Raw genomic sequence first — 13,008 nt, 5'->3', positions numbered from 1 at the left:
AAGAAAAAAAAGGTTTCTTCGTGATATTGCAGGGAATTTAAGGATTGTTCAAATTCTTCTATGATGACCGATAATTAGCGGTCACAGTGCAGCTTCAATTGCTGTAATCGGCTCTGGAGCATGTACCACACTAGCATGGCCTTTGAGATTTGTTCCCGATATTTACGCGGAGCTATTTCTAGTTCACTAGCGGTGTTAGACTTGAAGCCCACAATGTTCAGTGTATACAGTATATGAATTAATAAAGCCATGCTTTTGTTGTGCTTCAGCGGAGGGCCTAGTCATAACTTCAAAAGTCGCCAGTACGTCCGACGCGTGTAATTATATAGTATGTGTGTGCGTAGATGTGGGCGGAAATTAGTACTGTTGTGCAGGGAAATATGCTGGGAATTTCGTCCACACTCGCAGGGTAAAGTCCCCGAAATAGGGAATTTTCATGTCTCTGAATTGGAATTTTTTCGGCGCAGTAAGTGGCCTTAGATTTGCCTAAAGTATAAAGTTGGGCATGTTGGTAAGACATAGTTGATCGACGTAGCGCGTTTAGACACATATAGGACAAGGGAAGGGACCGAAGGGAGCGCGTACTTCCAACAAAATCTTTATTTCGAGGAGCGTACATATATATGCTCACGAAATTCGAAGACAACAGATAAACAGATGAAAAACCCTCTATTGCCATGCGCTAAAAACTTATGCTCTCAAGAACGACAATTCTTTTTCACAAAGACCGAGAGAAGGAGTGCTGACGCAGTTCGGCGCTAATCTACTAATCTTTTCTGCTTCAATAATCTCCCTTGTCACTTTATTTCTGTTTTTTCCTATGATTATCGAACCATGAAAAAGTGGTTTGCAGCCACACGTGCTGCAATGTAGTGCCAAAAAACCATCTCGACCATTTCTTACGTTGCAAGCGTGTTCGCGGAGCCGGTCATTAATGCACCTGCCAGTTTGTCCTATGCAGTATTTACCGCATGAAAGAGGTATTTGATAGATTACAAATTGCGCGCATGTAACATACAGTGTTAAGTGCTTTTTAGAGCATCCCGGTTTTGCATGTGAAACAACTTTCATACACAAGTACGAGAGCTTTTTCGGGGCAGAAAACACCACTTTTATATTGGCCCGCTCCCCAACCTTTTTCAAGTTGTGGGAGATTCCATGCAAATAAGGCACTACGGCAAGCTTCTGACGTCTTACTGGCTCATCATGAGGGAGAGCTTGCTGCAAGGACTGAAGCTTCTTGACCAGAATACCCGCGACGGAAACCTGTACGTGAGAGGGGTAGCCAGCGTCCAGAAGTCGTTCTACTTGTTCCCTGAAACTAGCTGCCATCAGATGTGGACAAGACCTCTGTAAGGCGTTACTAAAGCACATATTTACAATGCCTCGTTTTACGAGCTTAGTATGGGCGGAGTGGTACGGAAGCAAGGGTTTGTTACTCCTCGGCTTGTACATCCAACAAATGTGGTCTAGGTGAAAAATGAGAGCGATATCTAAAAATCTGAGAGTGTTATTAACAGGCAACTCATGGGTTAAAACAAGGGGACTAGACCGCTCCTTGATGAAGTTGAAGATATCTAGGGCACAAAAAGTGGGGTCACAGTCAAGAAGAATGAGGAAGTCGTCAACAAATCTAAAGATGCGCATGATTCGGTTGTCACTAAGGTCACCGGAAACGGTTCTGTCGAGCTTGGCTAAAAACAAATCACTTAAGATTGGAACAATACATGATCCAATACAAATGCCCTCCTTTTGAAGGTGGGGCTTCCCGTTCCATTGAATAAAAGTAGATTTCAAATAAAAGGATAAAAGTTCTAAAAAGCTACTAGACGATATACCAGCAGCATTCTGAAATGTTATGCTACCAAGCTTGTCAATGCACTCTTCTACACAACTAAGAATCCATTTGTGAGGCAACGAATAATACAGATCTTTTACATCAATGGAAAAACCACACATGTGCTGATTCGAACGGGGTCGGACGAAATCAAGAACTTGATGGGAATTTTTCACAAGAAATGGGTCATCTACTGTTAATAGACCAAGCTTACTTTGTAAAAACAACGCAACATTTTTTTTGCCACGTGCCATTTTCTGAAACGATAACACGAAATGGTTTTTCAGGCTTATGTGTTTTCGCACTGAAGAACACCTCAAGACAATCTTTTTTGCTATTTGCTATGTCACTAACAAGTTTACTGAGGTCGAGCTTTTCACACATCTTTTTTGCCTGAGACTTGACTTTAGAAAGAACAACATTGTCCTAACTTTTGAAAACAGATGAAACAGCTTCACTTGCTTTAGAACTGAAAAGCTTGTAAGAAAGAACAGCAAACCCCAGCCAAGGCTTTCCGCACCTGAAAGGCTCTCCTTGGTCCGCCAAATTTCTGGAAAGGCAACTGACTCGGAACATGACCGGTGTGTGTCAGCAGGTGTTGATGTGCTCCTTCGTTCGAAGCAACACTCTTCCAAATTGCCGCTGAGAAAAGTGGAGGCCTACCTTAGGAACAACGCCCTCGCCGTACTTCCAGCCGACAAGGAAGGAGGGTTTGCTGTTCTTTCTTACAAGCTTTTCAGTTCTAAAGCAAGTGAAGCTGTTTCATCTGTTTTCAAAAGTTAGGACAATGTTGTTCTTTCTAAAGTCAAGTCTCAGGCAAAAAAGATGTGTGAAAAGCTCGACCTCAGTAAACTTGTTAGTGACATAGCAAATAGCAAAAAAGATTGTCTTGAGGTGTTCTTCAGTGCGAAAACACATAAGCCTGAAAAACCATTTCGTGTTATCGTTTCAGAAAATGGCACGTGGCAAAAAAATGTTGCGTTGTTTTTACAAAGTAAGCTTGGTCTATTAACAGTAGATGACCCATTTCTTGTGAAAAATTCCCATCAAGTTCTTGATTTCGTCCGACCCCGTTCGAATCAGCACATGTGTGGTTTTTCCATTGATGTAAAAGATCTGTATTATTCATTGCCTCACAAATGGATTCTTAGTTGTGTAGAAGAGTGCATTGACAAGCTTGGTAGCATAACATTTCAGAATACTGCTGGTATATCGTCTAGTAGCTTTTTAGAACTTTTATCCTTTTATTTGAAATCTACTTTTATTCAATGGAACGGGAAGCCCCACCTTCAAAAGGAGGGCATTTGTATTGGATCATGTATTGCTCCAATCTTAAGTGATTTGTTTTTAGCCAAGCTCGACAGAACCGTTTCCGGTGACCTTAGTGACAACCGAATCATGCGCATCTTTAGATTTGTTGACGACTTCCTCATTCTTCTTGACTGTGACCCCACTTTTTGTGCCCTAGATATCTTCAACTTCATCAAGGAGCGGTCTAGTCCCCTTGTTTTAACCCATGAGTTGCCTGTTAATAACACTCTCAGATTTTTAGATATCGCTCTCATTTTTCACCTAGACCACATTTGTTGGATGTACAAGCCGAGGAGTAACAAACCCTTGCTTCCGTACCACTCCGCCCATACTAAGCTCGTAAAACGAGGCATTGTAAATATGTGCTTTAGTAACGCCTTACAGAGGTCTTGTCCACATCTGATGGCAGCTAGTTTCAGGGAACAAGTAGAACGACTTCTGGACGCTGGCTACCCCTCTCACGTACAGGTTTCCGTCGCGGGTATTCTGGTCAAGAAGCTTCAGTCCTTGCAGCAAGCTCTCCCTCATGATGAGCCAGTAAGACGTCAGAAGCTTGCCGTAGTGCCTTATTTGCATGGAATCTCCCACAACTTGAAAAAGGTTGGGGAGCGGGCCAATATAAAAGTGGTGTTTTCTGCCCCGAAAAAGCTCTCGTACTTGTGTATGAAAGTTGTTTCACATGCAAAACCGGGATGCTCTAAAAAGCACTTAACACTGTATGTTACATGCGCGCAATTTGTAATCTATCAAATACCTCTTTCATGCGGTAAATACTACATAGGACAAACTGGCAGGTGCATTAATGACCGGCTCCGCGAACACGCTTGCAACGTAAGAAATGGTCGAGATGGTTTTTTGGCACTACATTGCAGCACGTGTGGCTGCAAACCACTTTTTCATGGTTCGATAATCATAGGAAAAAACAGAAATAAAGTGACAAGGGAGATTATTGAAGCAGAAAAGATTAGTAGATTAGCGCCGAACTGCGTCAGCACTCCTTCTCTCGGTCTTTGTGAAAAAGAATTGTCGTTCTTGAGAGCATAAGTTTTTAGCGCATGGCAATAGAGGGTTTTTCATCTGTTTATCTGTTGTCTTCGAATTTCGTGAGCATATATATGTACGCTCCTCGAAATAAAGATTTTGTTGGAAGTAAGCGCTCCCTTCTGTCCCTTCCCTTGTCCTATATGTGTCTAAACGCGCTACGTCGATCAATTAGATTTGCCGTGTGAGAGGAGTATCACCTGTCAAGTTGGTTGCCAAAACTGCTCTTAACCTGGTGATGGCAGGATCTTGACAGTGATGCCATCATGCATGCTTTCGCAATTCCTCGCTTAACAAGCTTGGTGTGCGCTGAACTTTCTCGCCCTCTTGATTGTGTGTCTATATATATATATATATATATATATATATATATATATATATATATATATATATATATATATATATATATATATATATATATTCGCGCCATCTGAGCGATGAAGTGGAGGTAAGTGCACGCTCTGTTCTATCTGACTTCTTTTCTGAAAGGTTCAGCACACTAAGAAAGTATATCTATTTCAAAAAAAATCCTCTTTCGGCCAATCTCAGAGTGTGCATACATCAATTCGAAAACGCTTCATCGTCACCGACAAATCCGCGCAACCCGCGCTCGCCAGAGCCCTTGCCGAGTCACTTTATACGACGCCATCAGGACACAACAGCATCGCCACGTGGCGAAAATCGCGCTGCACGTCGCGCCTTGACAAAGCGTCAACCGCCATCGGCTGGAAAATCATCGCGCGATTTCTGTCACGGGGCGTTACCGTTGAACGTTGCGCAGCTGTCCTTGCGGCGTTCCTCGAGCGTTATGCACTGTCAGCGTTAAAATGCACAAAATACAGAATTTATCTTAAATAGTCACCTGGTTGGCCGTCGGGTCCGATAATAAAGGCTTCCTTCCAGCGTTCTGCATCTGCGCAAAGAGCAGATTCGATTCTCTAATAGGCTTTCTTTCTATAAAACGTTCTGCACCTATAGCGTTATTCCCATCATTTACACATACACACGCATCAACGCTTCTTCCGTAAGGCAGCTAGCGCAGAGAGGTGTGTTTATCGGCGCATCAACCCAACATTACGTAAGCCTGCCGTATACATCAGCCAGAGACACTATCACGCCCCCAAAGCTTGATCTTTGCAGCAGGGCAAATCCCTCGGTGCTATATACCTCCGCACACCCACCTACAGGACGAGTTTCCGGCGGCCTTCGACGTGCGTTTCTTCATACCTAAAACGCGTGCAAAGGAGAGCATATCGTTTTCCATTGAATTTCTACCCGAATGCATGATATGCAGAATGTATATGAACTTTTCGAGGAGGCAAATAAAAAGCCAATCTACGCGCGAACATGATCGACCGAACATATAATTGCGGGCACAAACAAGAAATCGAGAGGGCTAGCATGAGTTTTCTGGATCGAAACACGACGGCATACATTTATCAGACATGTAGTTTTAAATTTGCATTTTAATGCTTTTTTTTTGCCCTGCGTAGAGTAGAACGCGAGCACATGCAAGCTCAGTCTAACCTCAGACCCCCCCCCCCCCCCAAAAAAAAAAAAAAACGAACTCTTTCAGGTCACGTTGAGCTCGGTAAGCCTTGAGCGACAACACAGCAGGAATTTGGAGTGGTATACTAGTGAGAAGCCCGTGATAGCACTTAGAACAAGAAACACTGTGATAACGGCCCTTCAGAACGTAATGCACAAACCACATACGCAAACATCATTGTACTACACCGCTGTCCCAGTATTCTCTCTATTCTTCATCCACGAAGCGATTTCATTTGAACCAATAGCAGCACTACTGAACATGCACCTACAGTTAGCACGACTCCACAAGGGCCATCAATATGGTGTTCTGGCGCAGACGAATGATGTTGATCTCGGAAATAATAACTACAGTTCCCAAAAAAGCCTGGCATTGTAGTTTGGTATACTCACTGTCGTAATAGACGAACGCTAACAGCTGCTGCAGTGCGACAACCACTTAACTAATCTTAATTTCATAAAGCACGACCACACTGTAACAGAAAAGGGCTCACCCCCTCAGAAGAGGCATGAACTCATCGAAGGCTACGAGCAACGAAACGTTTTAGCGTTGCTTATAGGCGACAGATAGTTCACAGCCTCATGCGGGCTGCGCCATGGCATGTCAGCACAACAACGAATGGGGTGATCAAACGCTCAAACAGTACGGTTGGTAGCATGACGTCACAGCGTGTTTCGGGGCAAAGAAGGTATATGAAGTTAATTCTCAAGATCCAAATAAAATTAGTTAACATCAACGTCTGTGGTGGCGTCAGAAAAAGCACGATTGGGGAAAACACAGCTGGTAATCAAAGCAGAAACAATCGCAAAAAGTTGGACAGCGATTAGGTGTATGCTTAGAGTATCACACCGTGATTGGCACCTACAGGGGGATCGGCCGAAAGTCGGACGAGCATATAAGAACGTAGGGTTCTGAAGCTTGTAGTGTCCTCTTCCTTTCAACGCGAATCGAAACGTCTACGGGGCCGTATCGATTAGGCGAGTTGGCTTGCTACACGCTGCGATTTCTCCCACGATTACATTACCGCAATGACAACAAGCAGGCACATCTATATACTGTGCTCTCCTCCGCCTGGTCTGCAAGTCTACACTCCCAAGGGAGCGTCATTTAGTTAAAGTAGCGCGGCGATCTTATATTGACGCGCCGCTTCCTCCGATGGTAAGTTATAGCCCCGCTCCGCGAGAGCTGCAGACGCCCGCATTTATTATTAAAAAAAAAATAAATCTCTTTTCCCACATTGTATTACCTCGACGGCCTAAAGAAGGAACCACCCGCACGACAGAGCGTCGGAGCCGGATCACCGCAAAGCAAATGACGATGCGCCCCGCCGCGCAAGATGACACGGCATCACCGGGCGGCAAAAAGAGGCAGGCCTCGTCACCGAAGCTCGGCCAACTCCAATGCGTGCGGTGACATCAGAGCCACGAGCGGTGGAGAGCATTACGCCATCCGACCTCAAACCAAAAATACAGGCACGGCCGAACTGGGTCGACCCCGTCGCACCCAGGCCGGCTGCGTGTGCGTCCGCCGCTGGACGGCCACTTTCACCGCCGTTCCACACCCTGCCATCACGCTGACGGGCGCATTCGACCGCGCCGGGAAAATGAGGGGGCACGACACGCGGACGAGTCCGAAGCTGATAGACTCGTCACCGTTGCGCCGCGCATCTCGGCACAAGAAAGCAAACTGTACGAAAGTGCAAGACGTTTCATGTGGAGACATTGCATTATTATTATTATTATTATTATTATTATTATTATTATTATTATTATTATTATTATTATTATTATTATAGCACGTGTAGTAAGCGGTACGCTTTGCAAAAAGCTACATGCTTTCCAGTTCCCCAAGATCAAAAAACTTGAGTTCGATTTGTTTCTTTTTACAACAACAATGCAGAAATGCAATTCAATCGAAGTACTCAGGCGAGCTACCTGTAATCGGGCACGTGTGATGTTTTTACATGCTATACAATGAAGCCAACATACAGGGTGTTTCAAGAAATGTGTCCAATAGTGTTTAAAAATCAGCAAAAGACGCCATTCGCTCGCTGCCTTCACAGTTGGTTTTTCTGTATAGGCAGACATCTTAAAAAGGTAGAAGACATAATTCGAAATGGTAATTAGGAAACGGTAATTAGAAAACTAATTTTAATCAGTGAAGTTCGGCAGTTACGTCAAATAGAAGAACCAAAGTCCTAGATGCGAAAAACCCATTGCCGCTTTGAAATTTTCGAAAAGCGGACTCTTGTTATAACAACGAATTAATGAAATTGTAAATTCCACGTCGATACCGAAACCAACGGACCAAAGAGCGCAACAAACAGACGACTACAATGACGTCCCTGTTCAAAACGGCGGTTACAGGGGTGCAGTTTTGCCCCGTTCGTTTTAAGGTAAGTGCGTCATGCGTGCTGTAATTGCGAGCGCAGCCCCCCCACCCACACAACGAAGTCGGTGGGTGGTTTATATAACACGCTCCCTCATTTCAGTTGCGCTCTTTCGCGTTTCGGTTTCGCCGCAGACTTGGGCAGAATTTCATTATTTCGCAGTTATTACTAGAGGCCACTTTTCCGAAACCTCAAAGCGCCAATCGGTTTTCCACATGAAGGACTTCGATTCTACCATTCGACTTAATTGCCTAACTCCACTAATTAAAAGTTAGTTATTTTACCTTCTTAATTACCGTCCCAAATAATATCTTTAATGCTCTTAAGATGACTGTCACTATAGAAAAAGCAACTGTTAAAAGAGCGAGCAAATAGCGCCTTTTCCCGATTTTTAAAAAAATATTGGACACATTTCTTGGAACACCCTGTATATGCAATACTTACAGCTCGCTATAGCTAGCTTTAGCCTGATGGCAACATAAATGAGGCGCGGGAAGGACCGCTTACATTTCAACAGTCCTGTATGGCGGGTAAAAAAAGAAATATATCAGGAGCATAAAATCAGCAGTATTACAGGTTATATATAGAAGAACTGTACAGGGGTAACTTTTACGGCGATTTTTCTTACGGTATCAACCAAATGTCAAGTGAGGATTCGAGGCAAAATGACTATTCTAACTAGGCAAGATTCACGCCAGTGGCAGAGATTACGACGCATGCGAGGTTCACAATAGTTCGTGTCAGAGCAGGTAGCACAAAAATACGAAGACACAAGCCAGGAACGTATACAGAGACAAGCGCCAACTTATCACGATCAGTGGACAAAAAAACACAAGAACTTGCACGACACAAGCGCTGTCTAACAACCGAAAGTTTAATAGAAGGAACGTGTCATATGTATGCAAACATGACGGCATAAAAAAACCTTGACACCTCCCCAGCAAGCACGTAATCAAGTGTGCTGTAGATAACGCAGACTCAGCATCTGTGAGAGCAATTGAAGGCTGGCTCACGCACCTGTCTCCATGCTTTTACGATTTCATACGCTTCAGCGATTATTTTACGCGTGCACTGGCCACTATGCCTCATCAACATATTGGCTTTGTTAATGTCAGCTGTGTACCTTTCAGAGAGCTATAGCATGCTCCCTTACGGACGTTGAGGCAACGTGCCATCCGCTTAATGTAGCGTCAATTTTTATGAAAGGGAACACGCGAGCGAGTGGCCTGCGCGCTTCGACGGCTGCTTGTAGCACATTCAAGCGGGAGCGATAGCAACCGCAGCCTCTATTCACGCGTCATCTCGTGGCAAGCAAAACAACCGGTCATTGGTGATATGTAACCGGCGGCCAGATAGCAATCGCCTTTTCTTCAAGGCGATTAGGTAAGAGGCCGGGCGTAATCGCCTCGAAGGGGGAGGGAGTTGCAATCTCGCCGCTGGTCCCATATCGCCAATGACCGGTTGTTTTGCTCGCCACTGGATGACGGGAATAGAGGCTGTGGTTCCTATCGCTCCCGCTTGAATGAGCTACAAGCAGCCACTGAAGCGCGCGGGCCACGCGTTCGGTGTTCCCTTTCATGAAAATTGACACTGTACGCCCGTATAAGGAAGCATGCTAGCTCTCCGAGAGGTACACCTTGCGCGCATCTTGCCCTCCATTGCGCATTTTGCCGGCAGCGCGGCTGAGTTTAACAAAGCCACCAGCGCACGCGTGAAATTGCTGAAGCGTATGAAATCATAAACGCAGGAGACAGGTGCGTGAGCCAGTCTTCAATCGCTCTCACAGACGCGGAGATTACGCATACAGCATACTTGATTCCGTGCTTGGTGGGGGAGTGCAAAGGTTTTTTTTTATTTTTATGCCGTCATGTTTGCATATATATGATACGTTTCTTCCATTAAACTTTCAGTTGTTAGACAGCGCTTGTGTCGTGCACTTTCTTGCGTTTTTTGTCCTTTTCGTGCACCGATAGCGATAAGCATGTTACAGGTAGCCCAATTTTCTACTCAAGTGCTAACTTAAACTAAATGTTATGCTTTAATATGCATTCTTACAAACTCGCCCAGTTTTCCATTCCCATAACCTTAACGATTGATTGGGGCTCAACTGAAGCCGAATTTGGAAACTCGAAATGCTTGCATTGTTTGACGGAGGTGGTTATGTCTACTTACGCCAGGAATTCTTTTCTTTTTTCCCCAGGGGGACACGCTCAAAGCACCCACTTCCTTTCATTCTTCACCCCGCGAACCGAAAACTATGCGTTCAGCGTCACTGAAACTCGGTTGCACGTGATCTCAGGTGCTCCCCCCTTGTGGGACACTAGTTTCTACGATTTTACAAGGGGAACAGCACCACATCATCATCATTGAGGCGGGCATTTTGAAATGACGCTAAAATTAGTGACGTGGAAGCATTAATTATACAACTCAATTTAGGCATTACCAGAGAAAAGGCTACAAGAGTTAAAAAAAGTCACAAGAATATCACTGTCGGGGGAGTGGGGGGGGCTTTAAAGGTACCCAATTTACCCAGAGGTCGAAATTCAGTTGTTGGGGGAAAAGTTGCGCGCGAGTGTGCAAAAAACACAGAGCCGTGATGATTTTTTGGAACGGTGCCGTGACAGTGAAGTTAGACATGTTTGAATATCAAAACGCGGCGATCTCTGATCTTGCTCTTTCCTTCGCCACCCTCCGCTTGTATTCTCTCTCACAGCCGTTTCGCCCTCTTGTCCAGCGCCGCCCCACGAGATGTCCTCCCGCACCTATACCAGAAGGCGTAGCACTCGCAACGTTGTAGGAGCCGAGACTGGACGTTCTTGCGTGCTTAGCCTGTTTGATGCTGACGCTACTCTCCCGTGTTTCTCCGCCCATCACACGCGTTTGTTCTTTTTCTTCTTTTTTTTTTGCCTCCTTGACTTATCCACCCCCCCCCCCACTTTTTTACTTCGTATTTTTGTCACTGTCCTCTCATATATCTCCTTTTTTATCTTACTTCCTTTTCTTCGCTCTCACTGTCTCGTCAGTCCTCCTTCGCCCGTGAGTGTATCGGTTGAGGTGTCCTCGCATGACAGACGGTTATCGTGCACTCCACACCCCATTTTCTTACCCTCGGTGCACGTGTGGTCTGTGCATGCCTAGGAGAACATGTGCTGCAGAGGGCTGGCGCACGCGGGCGACACGACGAACAATGAGTGCGAACCGCTGCTTCGAGTCTAACCGGTTGCTCGACCAATCGCAGCACAAATGTGTGGCGCGTCATTGATGCACCGTGGCGCGCAAGCATGGAGGTGAGAAAGGCCCGGAGAGGAGGAGGAATTGTGTCTTGTGGCGCGCCAGCGGCTCGTAACGCGGTCATGCGTGGCATCGTTGATCGTGACGACAATCTGGACACGATGCACGTGTTCACTTGAAATGTTTGAAAAAATATCGGGGGTGGTTCAGAGGCCCGATGGCGTAAATCGACGAAAAAAAAAGCGATTTTTCGATTTCATTACTAAAATAATACAGGTCGTGAGGAGCAGAGCCATTCATCGACGAGCGCGTTGGAGTGATTCAAGCGATTTAAAAATGGTGCCAGAGACCATGCCTCCGAACGGACACACGTGCTCTTATCCAGCATTGTTTCTGCCCGTATACATATTTTTTTTACAATTATTATGGCCTGATCGATTTAAAATGATTGCTTCGTACCATTTTCATAATTCACGATTGCAAATTATCCCACCAAAATGAATTTTTAACGGAATTAAGCATGTTCCCCGGGTGTTTTTAAAAAGACGCGTTTTTCTCAGAAAGTTTTCTGAAAAGTTTTTAAACTTGATGTACTTTTCCTGGAAAAAATATCTGACCGATAACGCTCGATTTTTTTCAGACCATTACTGAATCCCTTCCCAGTCATGTGAACCTAAAAAATTGAAAAAAAAAATGTTCACGTTTAAGTTCAGATAAAAAAAATGCATATATGAATCAGAAAGTGTCCCTGACGGCACGAGACAAGCGAGGACAATTTTTTTCTTGCGATATAAATATATCAGCCAGTTTTTAGAGGTTCAGATTAATAGCACTATCATGTTGATTAAGCCTGCCGAATATCACGGTCATAGTGCTTTCGATTTTTGAGAAAAAATACATTGCATTTTGTGCACTAGTCTAAAATTAGGTGCTCCATCAGAAAAATGTAAGAAAAGCTACAGCATCAAAATTTAGTAGACTTGAGTTGGATCACCTTATTATTAAGCACGCAATATTTGGGGTCAGAATGTGGTATAATTTTGGATATATAAAGCTGAAAAAAGAATAACATGTTTATCCTACCATACCTCCTTAAAGGAGATACAACATTCATTAACAAAAAAATTGGCTGACGTGAGATATAGTTGAATTGGCTTTTAAAGAAGCTATGTGAAAACCTGAGGCGAAGTGGATATGTTCAAAAATCCTCTTCAGGACCATTCCAAAATACACGCCTCTCATTTTTATTGCTCACACTGAGAGTGGTTCCTTAGAAAACTAATCCCGTCATATGCTGATCTTCGAATGCAACTAACGCTGATCTTTGCGCTGATATTCACCGAAAACTTATACTTCACTTGAAGGGGCCCTGCAACACTTTTTCAGCATTGTCAGAAAAACACTGTCAATCGGTAGTTGAGGCTACTGAAAACACGCGAGCCAAGTATTATAGCCCATTGGCTGCCTTTATATTTAATTTTCAAAGTCAGTTAAAAAATCACTCTCTATATTCTCTATATATGATGCCATACAGTCAAATAACCATACCGTACACATATACTCACAGCCATTAGCACATTTGAGCCTTGCGGGCTACGTATAGTCACTGCACCCACCGCGAGAAGCCGCCACGGGCGCGCTCACGATCTC

At 44.4% G+C, this 13,008-nt stretch overlaps 1 protein-coding gene across 6 annotated transcripts in view; it reads right to left on the bottom strand.

Annotated features, from left to right (window-relative positions):
• Positions 1 to 13,008, bottom strand: part of twin (CCR4-NOT transcription complex subunit 6-like twin) — a 264,806-nt gene that overhangs the window by 190,477 nt on the left and 61,321 nt on the right. For 5 of the 6 annotated variants that reach the window (XM_075878739.1, XM_075878738.1, XM_075878735.1 and 2 more), the window contains exon 5: positions 5,052 to 5,102. The exons of the other annotated variant lie outside the window; for it this stretch is intronic. In XM_075878739.1, the coding sequence (XP_075734854.1) occupies positions 5,052 to 5,102 (51 nt within the window). The remainder of the gene's footprint in view (positions 1 to 5,051; positions 5,103 to 13,008) is intronic. 6 annotated transcript variants of the gene reach the window in all.

This window comes from Rhipicephalus microplus, chromosome X, assembly GCF_043290135.1.
Source record: "Rhipicephalus microplus isolate Deutch F79 chromosome X, USDA_Rmic, whole genome shotgun sequence".
Classification (NCBI taxonomy): domain Eukaryota; kingdom Metazoa; phylum Arthropoda; class Arachnida; order Ixodida; family Ixodidae; genus Rhipicephalus; species Rhipicephalus microplus.
This window is presented reverse-complemented; position numbering and strand designations above follow the sequence as displayed.